At 41.6% G+C, this 14,955-nt stretch overlaps 1 protein-coding gene across 3 annotated transcripts in view; it reads left to right on the top strand.

The window, feature by feature from the left end:
• Positions 1-6,785: 6,785 nt before the first annotated feature.
• The window catches only part of NEGR1 (neuronal growth regulator 1), a 652,228-nt gene continuing 644,058 nt past the window's right edge, over positions 6,786-14,955 (top strand). Inside the window, exon 1 of one of the 3 annotated variants that reach the window (XM_005285509.5) lies at positions 6,786-7,395. In XM_005285509.5, coding sequence (XP_005285566.1) covers positions 7,220-7,395 — 176 coding nt within the window. In that variant the 5' untranslated portion in view covers positions 6,786-7,219. The remainder of the gene's footprint in view (positions 7,396-14,955) is intronic. The other 2 variants (XM_024109235.3, XM_065554044.1) reach the window with 2 other exon arrangements.

Genomic DNA, 14,955 nt, shown 5'->3' with positions numbered 1-14,955 from the left:
TGCCGAAGACGGCACACAATCTGATTTTCAGTGGCACTCACGCTGCCCGAGTCCTGGTAACCGGTCTGGGGGGGGGGCTCTACATTTTAATTTAATTTTAAATGAAGCTTCTTAAACATTTTAAAAACCTTATTTACTTTACATACAACAATACCTCAGTTATATATTATAGACTTATACGTTAAAAACATTAATGTATTACTGGCACGCGAAACTTTAAATTAGAGTGAATAAATGAAGACTCGGCACACCACTTCTAAAAGGTTGCCGACCCCTGGTTTAAATTAACAGGATATTATTGTGGAAATGTCTCTTTATTCAAAGAGCAAAAATATTTTAAATACTTGAGGTCAAGTAAAAACAGTATAATGTGACTGAATAAATGTTAAATGGCTCTTCCTAAAATTAGATCTACCTGTGCTCTTACATCATACCCATCACCACAATTTGAGTGTGTAATATTGACTATCTTGCATAAGAGCTCAAAACATTTAAATGACTTCTCACATAACACAACTGCCTCTCTCCCAATTAAAATAGTTGATTCCCAGCTGTTCCCTAGTCTTCACTAGTCTTCCTCTTGATGCTAACAGGAGGCTAAGAAATGCCTTTATTTAAAACTATGAATGGTAACTTATCTAACAATTGATGCTGGATGACTCAGTTTCATGCCATTAAGAGATTTCATGCTTATGGTAGCTCAGTTATTGCTTCCCTTAATAAAGCTTGCATTCCATATGATAACAATATTTTGTTCATTTACATTTCCTAATACTTTTGGATTCAATAGATATTATCTGACCAGCTCTAATAACAATATTGCACAAACCCATGACAACAACAGCTAAATTCCACTCTATTACACCCGGACACTGATCAAAGTAACTAACTGAAAACAGACCCCGGGGATTGGTCCTGCTTTGAGCAGGGGGTTGGACTAGATGACCTCCTGAGAGGTCCCTTCCAACCCTATGATTCTATGACAGGGTATGCAATCAGTGGGAAATAGAGAGGACTCAGGGAAGAACAAGCAAGACCTGTTTTCTCCATTTATGTGTTACTGTGGTCCCAAGATTAGCCCTTTGAGGTAAAGATGGGTCAGAGCACCCCTTATCTCCTATGACAGAATGAATGAGCACTCAGTTTGGGAAAGGGATGAAGGTGGAGATCGAAGACCATCTTATATGAAGAGTGAATTCTGGGAAAAGTGGAAAGTAGGCTATTTCTGCAGCTGAGAGGAAGGATGAACTACTTCTGTAGCTGATTGAGCTATGGTCCGATGACAAATGGCCAAACATGCTGGGAAAAGAGGAGCCTACTCTTCTCCCTCTGAAGTGCAGTTAAATGTTCAATAACTTCATTAACGACTTAGATCTTCGCATAGAAAGTAAGCTTATTAAGTTTGCAGATGATCCCAAACTGGGAGGGATTGCAACTGCTTTGGAGGACAGGGTCATAATTCAAAATGATCTGGACAAATTGGAGAAATGGTCTGAGGTAAACAGGATAAAGTTTAATAAAGACAAATGTAAAGTGCTCCACTTAGGAAGGAACAGTCAGTTTCACACATACAGAATGGGAAGAGACTGTCTAGGAAGGAGTACGGCAGAAAGGGATCTAGGGGTTATAGTGGACCACAAGCTAAATATGAATCAGCAGTGTGATGCTGTTGCAAAAAAAGCAAATGTGATTCTGGGATGCATTAACAGCTGTGTTGTGAGCAAGACACGAGAAGTCATTCTTCCACTCTACTCTGCGCTGGTTAGGCCTGAACTGGAGTATTATGTCCAGTTCTGGGCACCGCATTTCAAGAAAGATGTGGAGAAACTGGAGAGGGTCCAGAGAAGAGCAAAAAGAATGATTAAAGGTCTTGAGAACATGACCTATAAAGGAAGGCTGAAAGAATTGGGTTTGTTTAGTTTGGAAAAGAGAAGACTGAGAGGGGACATGATAGCAGTTTTCAGGTATCTAAAAGGATGAGGAGGGAGAAAACTTGTTCACCTTAGCCTCTAAGGATAGAACAAGAAGCAATGGGCTTAAACTGCAGCAAGGGAGGTTTAGGTTGGACATTAGGAAAATGTTCCTACCTGTCAGGGTGGTTAAGCACTGGAATAAACTGCCTAGGGAGGTTGTGGAATCTCCATCTCTGGAGATATTTAAGAGTAGGTTAGATAAATGTCTATCAGGGATGGTCTAGACAGTATTTAGTCCTGCTATGAGGGCAGGGGACTGGACTTGATGACCTCTCAAGGTCCCTTCCAGTCCTAGAATCTATGAATCTATGAAAGACACATGAGGAAGGCAGTTGTTTGAATGTGATCTGGGGGCGGGGGAGGAGAACTCGTGGGAAGAGTGGGTAGAGACAGAAAGGATCACCTTCCATGATAGCTCTTTGATGTCAAGCAATTGCTAAGATGCAGATACTCCATGGAATCTGATATTTTGAGGACTGATGTGTTTGCTTGTCAGTTTTGAGTCTTGTTTTGTGTGGTAAACATATGGGCTTTAATGAATCCTTCTGTTCTGAGTACATTTTGTCCTGCACTTCTCAAGTGGCCGGCGGCATACTCATGCTCCACTGGGGCCATGACACAAGTGATTGTCAGCGTGGGATGTCTCGGGGGGGGGGGGGAGAACTTGGATACAAGTCAATATAAATGACTGAGGGTATAAGAGATTAGGGAGGAGTTGGATTCTGTCTGGAAGAACTCCTATTTCTAGAGGAGGAAAGGAGAAAGTGGATGCCCAAATTCACCCCACTCCTGGGTCTGGAATGGAATGGGGACTGCTCAAAAAAAAAATTTCCCTGACAGAACATGTGTCCACTCCTATTCTAAGTATCGTCTTCCAGCATTTCTTGAATTGGTAGCAGAAAGGGAGCTGAAAATATTCCTGGGTTTGGCTAGAGTCCTGAGGAAAAGAACTACGGTATACTAGACACCCTCCTCCCCTCCAGGCCCAGGGATACAGCAGCATCAGGCTCCAGACAAGCCTCCAGATAGGAGAACAGCTTGAAAGGCAAAGGGAGCCCACTGAGGGGATGGTAGGAAGAAAGTTAGTTATTTCAGTAAGTGGAAAGGGAGAATAGTGAACAAATCTTCACCAGGTTTGAGTGTAGGGCAGAGGTGTGCAAACTGCAGCCCGTAGGCCCCTCCTGCCCAATGTGTGAGCTCCCAGCCGGCGAGGCTAGCCCCCGGCCCCTCCCTTGCTGTCCCCCTCCCCCACAGCCTCAGCTCGCCATGCCGCCAGCGCTCTGGGTGTCAGGGCTGCGAGCTCCTGTCGGGCAGTGCGGCTGTAAGAGCCACCGGCCTGCCCCGATGTGCTAGACTGTGTGGCAGCTGCCAGTTCTGGTGCTTTGAGCAGCATAAGGGGGTAGGGAGCAGGGGCGGGGGGGTTGGATAAGGGGCATGCGGTCCTGGGGGACAGGGAGCAGGGGGCGGTTGGATAGGTGTGGGAGTCCCAGAGGGCCTGTCAGAGGGTGGGGGTGTGGATAGGAGTCAGGGGACAGGGAGCGGGGGAGGGAGTTAGATGGGGGTGGGGTTAGGGGCAAGTACAGAATGTTCCCACATTCTCTTGTGTATAGTTGGTGGACCTCCATAAAGGATCTAAACCATCTAAGATGATTTTAAAAAATTGTGTATATGGGGACTGGAGAATTTCCCCTACTATAAGGTGATACTTAATATACAAAGGTGAGCATTATATATTATGCAGCATTTATAGCCTGGTGCCAAGCCTCCTGTATGACTTGGTATGAAGCTTGTGTGACAAGAAAGGAGGAAGGATGCCCTTCATTGAATTAGACCAGGATCTTTTGTGGTAACTGGAAAAGACCTACAAAAGTGGGATGCAATAGAAGAGGGTGAAGCATAAAGGAAAAGGAAATTAAGACTGTCAAGAGAAGGGGAGTTGGAAGTCGCAGGTTTATGGACTGTTTAGCTATGGCAAACCAGGTGCCAGCTCATGCCAAGGCCTCCATATCTCATTTGAACGCTGAGAAATACATAGTTGGAATTAGTCTGGCTCACCTGTTAGTATTGTTAAAATAGGTATTAGTTATACAAAATGTGCTTAGTGTTTGGATGTTTGTAAATTGTTCCAGGTATTAATTTCACTTATAACATCTGTGCCCTGTATTGTAAGATATTTGAGCGTTTGCATTGTAAGCTATCCTAACTGTATAAATCACCAGACAGGAAAGACATAAATTAATGTGAAATGCTGGCTTCCAATAGAAGTTGTTAGGTCCTCCTGCTTAACAGAGAAGGCCCATCAATACTAAACAAATTATTGTGGATCATCAGAGGCCAAAAGACTTTGTTGATTGCTCTTCTCTTTCCCTCTCTCCACATTCACATGAAGAGGAGACACACAAGTGAATTCCTTCCATCAGATAACAAGTATCAAGGGGTAGCCGTGTTGGTCTGTATCCACAAAAACAACAAGGAGTCTGGTGGTACCTTAAAGACTAACAGATTTGTCTTTAAGGTGCCACCGGATTCCTTGTTGTCCCATCAGATAAGTTTACAACTGGAAGCAGAATGAAGTGAAAGGGAATAAAAATTCCTAACAAGGAGAAACTAGCTCTATGCTGCTTGGACACTCAAGGGAAAAGTTTTTGAGGCATAAGCAGGAGTGTTTAGCCTGGGTTAGTCCTAAGGGAGAGACAGAGCTTGCCTACTATACAAGCTTCTATTACGTTTTGCAACTTAAATGTTTCAAAATCTGTCCTGAATGCCAGGAGGTAACAACCTATGGTATGAAAAGGCACCGTACATCTCTTATGCTGTTAACGGTAACTGAGGTACCATTCCTCTCAAATAGCCAAAAATATGCTGGATCACTTTTCTGGTGAGATTATAACTGATCAGAGATCCAATTTTATATCATCGGTTATGCAACTACTACACTGGAAAATACATGTCCGCAGGACAAAACCGACCTGTCATCCACAACCTGATGATCTTAAAGAGTTCAGCGTGTATTGAGGTGGATTTTATAAAAGTTTATTCATACCACAGGGCCAAACTGGTATTAGTGGCTGCTATTTTCATTTGCCTATAGGAGTAAATGGTTTTGTTTTTCCACTGTTTAAGCTCCTTTCTCACCATAATTGAAGACCCCCTATTTATCCTGGTAAAAAACAGGGAAACTAAAGCCAAAACATTGAAGGGCATGGCTAATTATGCAGCCTAGATTAGGCCAGTTGGCAGACATGAGAGATTTACTGCTTGGGACATCTCAAAGCCTTTCAGGGAAAGCAGAAGGCCCAATATGTAAATGTTAAGGCAGTGTTAGAATTTAAATTAAAGCAAAATTTTGCTTGCAAGCTTTTGGCAAAATGACAAAGCTCCTATGAAATCTTAAGGGAAGCTGGATCAGTGATGATATGAGGTTGTGAGATCCTATCAGGAATTGCTCATGCTCAGAGATGCTATAGAAAGTTCTTGGGAGACAGGATATAGAAATGGATTTTAGTGTACAGATGGACAAGGAGTCTTCTTTCTTGAATGTGCATCCTAACAGAATTTCAGGAAGAACTACAAGGAAAAGTCTTGAAGGTTTGTATTGACATTTGTGGTGAGACTAGGGAGAACTACCTTGATGCATTGTACTATCACCTTGAAAGATTCCATTGGATGTATCTGTGCCACAACCATTTATCAAGGATAATGACAGCAGGAAGTGTACTTATGCTAGATGTGGATTAGCCCTGTAGTTTTGGGGCTGAAATTATACAATTCTGCATAGATTTCTGAAAATATAATGCGATATCAAAGTTTGACTTGAATCTAATACTTCCCACTGAAAATCAAGTATATACTTTGGGCTAAATATATGTGCACCTTGATTTAAAGAAGAGTTAGTGGCCGGTAAGTTTCTCCCAGGAGACAATGAAATAAACTGCATTTCACATTCCTAGACCTGTGTACCACTTTACTGCCTTGCCTTTTGGAATAAAGAGTTGCTAGGTTTCACAATTTAATGGACACTTTTCTGAGGGGTTGAGAGGTCTATGATGCAGTCTGGTTGGGCCACAGAATTATTTATGATGCCAATGGTACATAGCTGCTCCTTCCCTAAGAATGGGAACCCTCACTGGAGGATTTCTCCCATACTCGGAGGATGGGCTATTCCACTAAGGGGACAACGTGCCCCATTTTTAAGTATTTTCTTTTCTTCTCTATGTGTCCCTGTGGGAGATAGGAGTCGCTGGTCCCTCGGGGATGCGATGTGTTTCTCTGGGCGTTGATTTCCCCCCCCCCCCCCCTAGCTCAGAGGAGATGCGGGTTTGCCTTCTCTCCAGCCTAGGGCAATGCAAGCCCCTGATCTAATTTAGCTAGGCATTTACAGGAGCCTCCTCACTCTTCTCCTCTGCCTAGGTAGATGAAGGCTAAGGTGTGGGTTCCCCAGCCCCCCTTCCACTTCACCCCTTTCCCGCCCACAAGCTGGGCTCGCGAGGGGGTGGGGGTTTCTCCTGACTCCGTTGGCCCAGGGGCGCCGGGGCAGCGTGAAGCCTTCGCGGGAGAAGCCCAGTTCTGAAGCCTGCTGCTCCCCCTCCCCCTTCCGCTCGCTCGGACCGGCTGCTAGCCCGGTCCCGGCGACGCGTGAGCATCGCTGGGTCGGAACCGTCCTGGCCAGCGGAGTCGGGCGTGGCTACGAGCCGCCGTGCGGGGCATTTCAGCTCCAACTAGTTGTATTGTAAAAAACCGCTGACGAGCAAACTCAGCTGTCTCCCTCCTGCAAACGGGGGTCACTCTGCAATCAGTGCCTTTAATTGCATGCCATTTATTTCCGTATTGCCATGTCGGTGGCTGTAACACACCTCCTCCCACTGCTGCTTTGCTTTTAGCTAACCCCCCCCCCAGCTTTTTTTCTCCTCTGCTCCACCACCAGTCATCAGGCCAAGTTGCTAAGGAAACGGCTGCATGGCAACCGGCTCGGAGCCTGGGGGCCGTCTGCTGCTGCTGAGCCTGCCGCTGCTGCTGCCGCTGCTGCTACTTCCCCTGCTCTCAGTCTCCTGCGCGCTTCCCTCCTCGCTAGATGGTGTGTGAGCCACCCGAGACTAGACGCGTTCCGGACTCGGCCAAAAGAAACCAGGCGAGGCAGAACTCTGCCAGTGCCTTGGCTGCCTGGCTGGAGGGAAGACCCGTCACGAGTACCAGGGGCTGGGGACTGAGAGGAGCTGGAAGCTGAGAGAGAGCAGCCCCGAGCAGGGATGGACATGATGCTGTTGGTGCAAGGTGCTTGTTGCTCAAACCAGTGGCTGGCTGCTGTGCTCCTCAGCCTGTGCTGCTTGTTGCCCTCCTGCCTCCCAGCTGGGCAGAGTATGGACTTCCCTGGGGCAGCTGTGGACAACCTGGTGGTCAGAAAAGGGGACACGGCTGTGCTTAGGTAGGAAACCGAGCCTCTTCTTTACTTCTCTGTGCAAGTGAGTGAGAGCGTTGTGCAAAGCCATTGCCAAGCGACTGCAGGCATTTCTAATAGGCGTGTTGGTTTAGCTACCTTAGAAGAGGAGGTTTTATTTTCATTCTGAGCATTAGAAAGATGGACATTTTGTAACACGCTCCGGCTTCTTCTTCTTCTTCTTTTTTTTTTTTTTTTAAATCTCCAAGTCCAAGCAGCCCTGGTAAGAGTAGGTCCGGGAGAGGCGGTCCCACTTTGAAACTAGTGCTCAGTCATTCATGCCAACTCTTCCTATTCAGGAGGGCCAGTCTCTCTGCTTCTATTTCTCACTTGTCCCTTTCCAGAGCCATCCCAGTATTTCAGTGGAATTAAAAGGCGTGTCCCTATTATTCTTCCCCAATATCCCTATTTCTAGATATAGTAGCAGTTCTCAAGTGGTCTTCCTTTGCTACGTGGTGTACTTTTCTACTCTGTTAAGTTTGGGAAGTTTTTTTTATTTTTCCCCCCTTTGGAATAAGTTTGCTACTTTCTTCATAAGGCTTGTTTCTCTCACCTTGCTAAGCCTCTGAAAGATGTAATGGCTCATCAGAGATCAGCTATAGCCCAGTTACCTCCCTAAACCGAAGCAATTGCAGAAGGAGATACTCGCAGAAGCTCATTCTGTTTTTTAAATGTAAATTGCTACTCAGCAGTGTACAGATCTCAGCAATTCTTCATAACTGCCCTCCTCAGATGTTTGAACACACATTATTCAGACAATTGCTGTATTCTCATTCACTGTGCAAGTCGGTATGTCTGAGTTGTATGGTCTCAAAATACATCTTTAGATGTGTATCTTTAAATATTAACATTGGGTGTCTTTGTTTAATAACCAATGACCAGTGCCTCTGTAATTTAATTCTATGGGTGTGGTATGTAATTCTATTAGGAAACTCTTAAGTCCTGATCTGTGGTGGAAATCATGTCCTACTTTAAATATTTAGATTTTAACCAAACCTAGTTTAAGAACACAGATTAGCCCTTGGGTTATAAATTCAGAATCCCTGCTCAGTTAATTTATGTTTTGAGACAACTATTGACAGCAAATACCTTATTACAGAAGAATTTCTAAGACTTTTCACTAAACATTAGATGGATGCAAATATTACATACATGCTTTTTGAATAGTAAGTTTGTCTATGGAAGTTTGGAAATCCCTAGTGCTGGATAAAAATTCTACATGATGGTTTTTAATGTCTGTTATAGAACCTGCTATTCAAACGTTCCTTGCCAGTATATTGCTCAGTTGTAAAGGGGCATTAAAGATTGCACAGTATTATAAGTGTATATAGTATGATTTTAGCTTTTTTGTTTCCTAATGATTAACATGAAAAGAACCATCCTGCAAGGACAACTACGAGTTCTAGTTTTACGCCATTAAGAGACTACATGCTTATGGTAATTCAGTTATTGCATCCCTTAATAAAGCTTGCATTCCATATGGTAACGATATTTTTTTCCAGTTCAGTTGGCTGGTGCAAAATTTGTTTACCAGTAGTAGTGCACTGTACTTAATATAGCTGAATCCTTCTATTTGACTCAAATTCATTAATCTTCAATTTAAAACTGCAAAAATTCAAATTTAGTTTTTTGATACTTTACTTTGTCACGATAGTTTGTAGTAATTAAAAAAATCATTTTCTTAGTACTTCAGATTTGATAAGAATAGGCTGAATCTTCTTGTGTTTTGTAAATCTAGACTTGAATCTGCAATAGTTTTAAACCACAAACTATTTAGCTATAGACCATTTTCTTTTCCCTTTGGAAGTAGCTGATTTAGGCTTCCAGATTAAAAAGTGACTTAGCCAGATACAGTTTTCGTGGATTTCACAATTTTCTTGGAAAATATTGCATAAGATTTCCTTGAGTGTTCTGATGTAGTATCTGCTGAGAATACAACCAGTGTCTATGCAGTGCAACTGACAGACTTTTTTATGTATAGGAATATACTGTAGTTAGTCTCCTAGGGCATTCTAAAACCATGAATTCATTTGCTTTGGTTTCCCAGTTTTTGTAGACAGACGTATTTTGCTGTTACATTTCCTATCTTTATTTTCAGAGTTTCAGATTTAAAGGTTGCAGAGAACAAGAGTTGAGGAGTTGCAGTTCTTAGCTCAGGACAGAACTCAAACAAATACTGTACTGAGTGTCATTGGTGGTTCTGGAAAAAAAAACCTACATTAAAAAATAAAAGTAATACAAATATTCGTGTGACTCTAAGGGTTATCTATTGGTGGCTTAGAGCTAGAGTGGAGCACTACAGTATATTAAACTCTGTAAGGCCTAACATTGTGAGTTTGCAACTCAGTACCTATGCAGCTGGGTGGATTACATAAATGAAATTGGAGTTTTAAAGTCAAACAATCATTTTTATCTCATAAATTAGAGAATATCTGTTTTGGAAGAGAATACTATTAAGGATGGAGTACACATCACTACTTACCTGTAGAACTCGGAAGCCCAAAAGCAAATTTGTGCTGAAATAATATATGGGATATTCATAGTCCTTCCATCTCAATATAAAGCATTCTTCCCTCCCTTTAAAGACATAGATGACTTATTAATGAAATCCATATTTTTAGCTCTTTCATATCTTTAGTAGATTTTCTTGCTGCTTGACGTTTACTGTATTACAAGTTAATGAGATAACTTTAGAGGGACAATGCACCATCACTAAGGGAGTACAGGAGAAGCATAGCGCATTTAATGAGACTTTTGATGTAGACCTTCTTTGCTCCTCCTGAAATTTTCCCCAGAGGATATTAATATCATAAATACACATGAAACTTTTTTAATTAATGAAACTAAGGAATTTGTTGTTTATTCGGTCTTGGCACTAGAAACAGAGTATTGTTCTGTAAATACATAGTCCAGTGAGTTCAATGAAGCGATTAATTTGTGCACAGAAAAACGAGCTTCTTCCACCTCCCCCAGACCACCGTATTTAGATTTTCTGGATATATGTACACTGCAGTTCTCAAAGGTAGCTGTATAAGTGTGATTCCAAGTTGGTATTGTGCATCTTTTTTCTGTAGTGGAGCTCTGTTAGTGCTGACCATTGATTGTGTCGTGTGTGTGTATGTGTGTTGGCTCCTCACTTAGTGTCAGATTGCAGATTGTATCTGCATTAGTTATTCTCTCCTTTGCAGGAGTGGGATCTCCAGGGAGTTACCTTTGTACTTTGCATGTTAAAATCAGAAAGCCTCTAATTAATGTATTTAAAACACCCAATATGACTGCTAGTGTCAAGCATAAAAAGCCTTTTAAAGGAGTTAGACTCTACAAGTCATTCTTCTCACTTTTTGAGTCAGCATTTTACTAGGTGATGAGAGAGATTATGCTAATTCATTTGATTTACAGGTGTCTTGATTATCTGAGAGTCAAAGCATTTTTAATACTCTTGCTCTGAATACATTCCTGTTCAGGTTTTCAAGATTATAACATTTTAAAGTGATTTTGCCTATGCCATTTAACTTAATTGCACATGACAGCTAGGAATAGATTCTGCATTCAGTTTATGTGTGTGCATTCCCACTGAAGCAAATGGAGTTGCACCTGTGTAACCGAGGGCAGAATTTTGCTCCTCACTGTTGTTACAAAGCTATCCTTAGGAGCCGAAAATACTACTTAGGGTGTCCTATTGTAGTAAGCAGGTGACATATTTCAGTAGATAGGGTACCAGATTCTATGAACTGCTATGAATTCATTCTGGACCTCTCTGATTCTAAGTTTCCTCATCTGAAAAATGCAAAATAAATGTTTTAAGTACTTGGAGATTTACAGATGAAGAGTAACACTAAGTATCATAAGTAAAATAACTAGTTTGTCCTTTCATTTTACAAGTGGAGGCGTATTAAAGAAAAACAAGCACAGGTTTGTAATGTTTTTCTAATGCTGATGGAATGCCATGAAACGAAGCATTAGACAAACATACCATGGGGAACAATCCTGAACTGGCAGGGGGTGAGTTACATGCCCCCACAGGCAGGCCTCTTCCATTTTGTAATTGCATTGATTTTAAGATGTTTGAGGTAGGGATTATATTCCTCTGTTCCTACAGCACCTAGCACAATATGGCTAGGCCCAATCCTGATTGGATCTAGAGCTAGGTGAAATTTTTCACATAAATAGCTTTATTTATGTGTGGGTGGCTTTTTGCTAGAAAATGCAGTCTTACTATTCATTGGGGGAGGGACTTAAACTTGGGTCTCCTCTCCACCTCCTGCCAGCTGAGTGCTGGGCAGACTGTCTCTGTCTCTCTTGTTGAAGCTGTTCTATTTTGTATAAATAACTAAATATTCAAAGGAACAGGGACTTGAACTTTGGACTCTGGCATCGCAGGTGAGTGCTCCTACTACCAGATTATGGAGTTTTTCCTCTCTGACCTAATGCTTATTCAAGATATTAGGCAGAGGGGAGAATTGAACCTGGGTCTTCCACACTGGGCTAAAAGTTGTAAGGAAGGCACTGCTTGCTACTCTGAATGTAGCCCTTTAAAAACACCCAGAAACAAAGTATCTGTGGTCAAACAACCTGAATTATTATAATGTAAGGCTAGAAGGGACCTCGAGAGGTCATTTGTTTCAACACCCTGCTCTGAGGTAGAACTAAGAATACCTAGACCATCCCTGACAGGCGTTTGTCTAACCTGTTCTTGAAAATCTTCAGTGATGGGCATTCCACAACCTCCTTTAGAAGCCTATTCTAGTGCTTAACTCTTCTTATAGCTAGAAAGCTTTTCCTAATATCTAATCTAAACCGCCTTTGCTGCAGATTAAGCTGATTGCTTCTTAACAGTGGCATGGAGAACAACTGATTGCTGTCCTCTTTTTAACAGTCCTTAACATATTTGAAGACTTATCTAGTCCCCCCTCAGTCCTCTTTTCTCAGGACTAAACATACCCAGATTTTTAACCTCTCCTCATAGGTCAGGTTTTCTGAAGTTTTTATCATTTCTGTTACTCTCCTTTGGACTCCCTCCAATTTGTCCACATCTCTCTGAAAGTATGGTGCCCGGAACTGAAGAGTGGTACTCCAACTGAAGCCTAACCAGTGTTGAGTATAGCAGGACAATTACTTCCCATGTCTGACATATGACATCGCTGTTAAAAAAACACCAGAATATTAGCCTTTTTGTAACTGCATCACATTGTTGATTCATTCAGTCTGTGATCCAATATAACTCCCAGATCTTTTCCAGCAGTACTACTTCCTAGTCAGTTGTTCCCCATTTTGTAATTGTGCATTCGATTTTTTTCTTCCTAAGTGTAGTACCTTGCACTTGTCTTTATTGAATTTCTTCTTGTCAATTTCAGACCAATTCTCCAACTTGTTAAGAGCTTTTGTTTATTGGCTAATATGACTTTTTGGTTCAAAAGTATTAAGAATTCCTTACTCAGAGCAAGCCCCCTTTAACTTCAGTAGGGATCATGTCTGAGCAGGGGGGAGTGATGCCTAATATCTACATACTTCAAATTTGGCCTGGTCTTCCCCCCTTTCTCCCCCCCCCCCAAGATTGTCTGTAATCCTGCAGCACACAGGCAGACCCTTGCACTCAAGCAAAGATTCACTGGACCACTATTTATCCAAGTCTAATTAAAAAGGAAGTTGATTTTTAAAAAAGTTTAAAACAGCATTGCTATTCTAATGTTTTAGTATGATGTCATTTACAAAGAAAAGCCAGCTCATTCCAGAGGGCCGAATTCTATCCTGCAACATGTGTGCACTGCTCCGATCGATGAAGTCAGCAAGACTTTGATACAAGCACCCCAGGGCTGAGCATTGCATGAGAGAAAAGTGTTATCAAAAAATTTTTAATTGCTAAAAATACTGCAAACAATCATGATTCGTTTAGAAATATATGCACATTGTAGTTATCTAATGACTCATTTAAAGCCATTGTACAAAAGAATTGAGCTGCAAAGGTTTGGAACATGTCTACAACATCTTAACAACAGAAACTGCAATTTTAGAAAACACACACTTTGGGAGGGGACAAATTAAGGCTAAATTGAGATTACAATGAGGATGGAGAGCTGCCTTGAATATGTTTTTGCCTCTATTTCTCCAACGATCAAATGACTCTTGCTTATGTATTTGTTACTGTCAGAGCCTCCCTCTACCAATCTCCTTGTTGCTGTACCTCCTTCCTGCCAATAAAACTGCTGCGTGCAGCTCTAGGAACTACTGAAGGGTGAATGTTGTGTATTGCTGCCAAAGATCATTCTGCTGGACTTACTGCCCTGCTGATAACACTTTGGGAAAATACTGAGAGAGGATTTTACTCTTATATGCCCCTGACTACAATAGCCTAGTATGCAGCTGGGTTATGTATGTGGCCCTTTTGATTTTACACGTTGCAGAAAGTCTTATACATTTTCGAAAGAAGAGTCCTTAAATTGCCCTTTGCTGGACATTGCAAACATAACCCCTTTAAAATATCTACATGTATGAGTTTGACCACCTACAGATATGTAACTCAAAGTCTAGTTGTGACTATCCTTATCTAGATGACAACATAATTTCTTCAGACCTGATCTTTCTTATTAGTTCATGAATAGAAACAACAAAAGGGCCCAATTATGCTGTTTTGCTGATGTAAATTTAAACCCAGATTTTTACTTCAGGGCAACTATTCTGGATTTACACCAACTGGAGTTAGGGTAAAATTTGCTCCAAATAACTTATTTACTTTCAAACAAGTTTAAAGTGCAATTCAGTTTTTCTTTTCTTATTACCTGAAATCTAAACCTGTAATAGCCCAAAATATTAGACCTACTTTTGTACACTTATGACAGGGGTTAGAAAAAGTAAAGATAATTTGCTCTTCATTTCTTTTTCAAATCCAAGTATCTAAGTGGATCCTTTTCAATGATGCATCTGATATTGTTATGTAATGAGAGAATGAAATTTACAAGTCACCCTATTTTAGAAAGTAGGTAGAAGTGTTTGTTTTCCTTTATACGAATTTGGGAAAACTGGTAATGAAATTCATGTTGTTAAACTGTCGGAGTACTATAAAATAACTTGATGCTTTCCATCCAGAGAGTTAAAATATAGAGTTCTTGTCTAAACTAAGAATTTTTAGTTGCATGGTTCTAGCTTCATTGGAAGGAGCATTGGTGGAAGCTATAACACAGATGTTTAAGTGGACTCAGGTGTGTGGTTTACCATGGTTTTACAGGAAAATGGTTAAAAATGCATGAACCTTGTCTATATTGCAATCTCCACCAGTGCTAACACTGGAGGAGTTGTACTTCCCTCGGAATTATGAGTCTGAAAAATCTTGGTGTAGATGTAGCTGGTGAGCTTTGCGCCCAATGGACTTCAAAACACCTGGCTGCAGCCACCACACATAAGCACTTGTTAAAGCCTGTCGTGTGGGTTAGGCATTCTTTTGTCTGGATGGAGATTTGTAGAGAAGCTAACTCAAGTAGATGTCAGTTATGGTCTAACCTGGCTGAGGAGTTCAGAGTTAACACCCAGCCCAAATCTGTATTAGCTCATATC

The sequence above is a fragment of the Chrysemys picta genome, chromosome 8, assembly GCF_011386835.1.
Source record: "Chrysemys picta bellii isolate R12L10 chromosome 8, ASM1138683v2, whole genome shotgun sequence".
Lineage (NCBI taxonomy): Eukaryota > Metazoa > Chordata > Testudines > Emydidae > Chrysemys > Chrysemys picta.
This window is presented reverse-complemented; position numbering and strand designations above follow the sequence as displayed.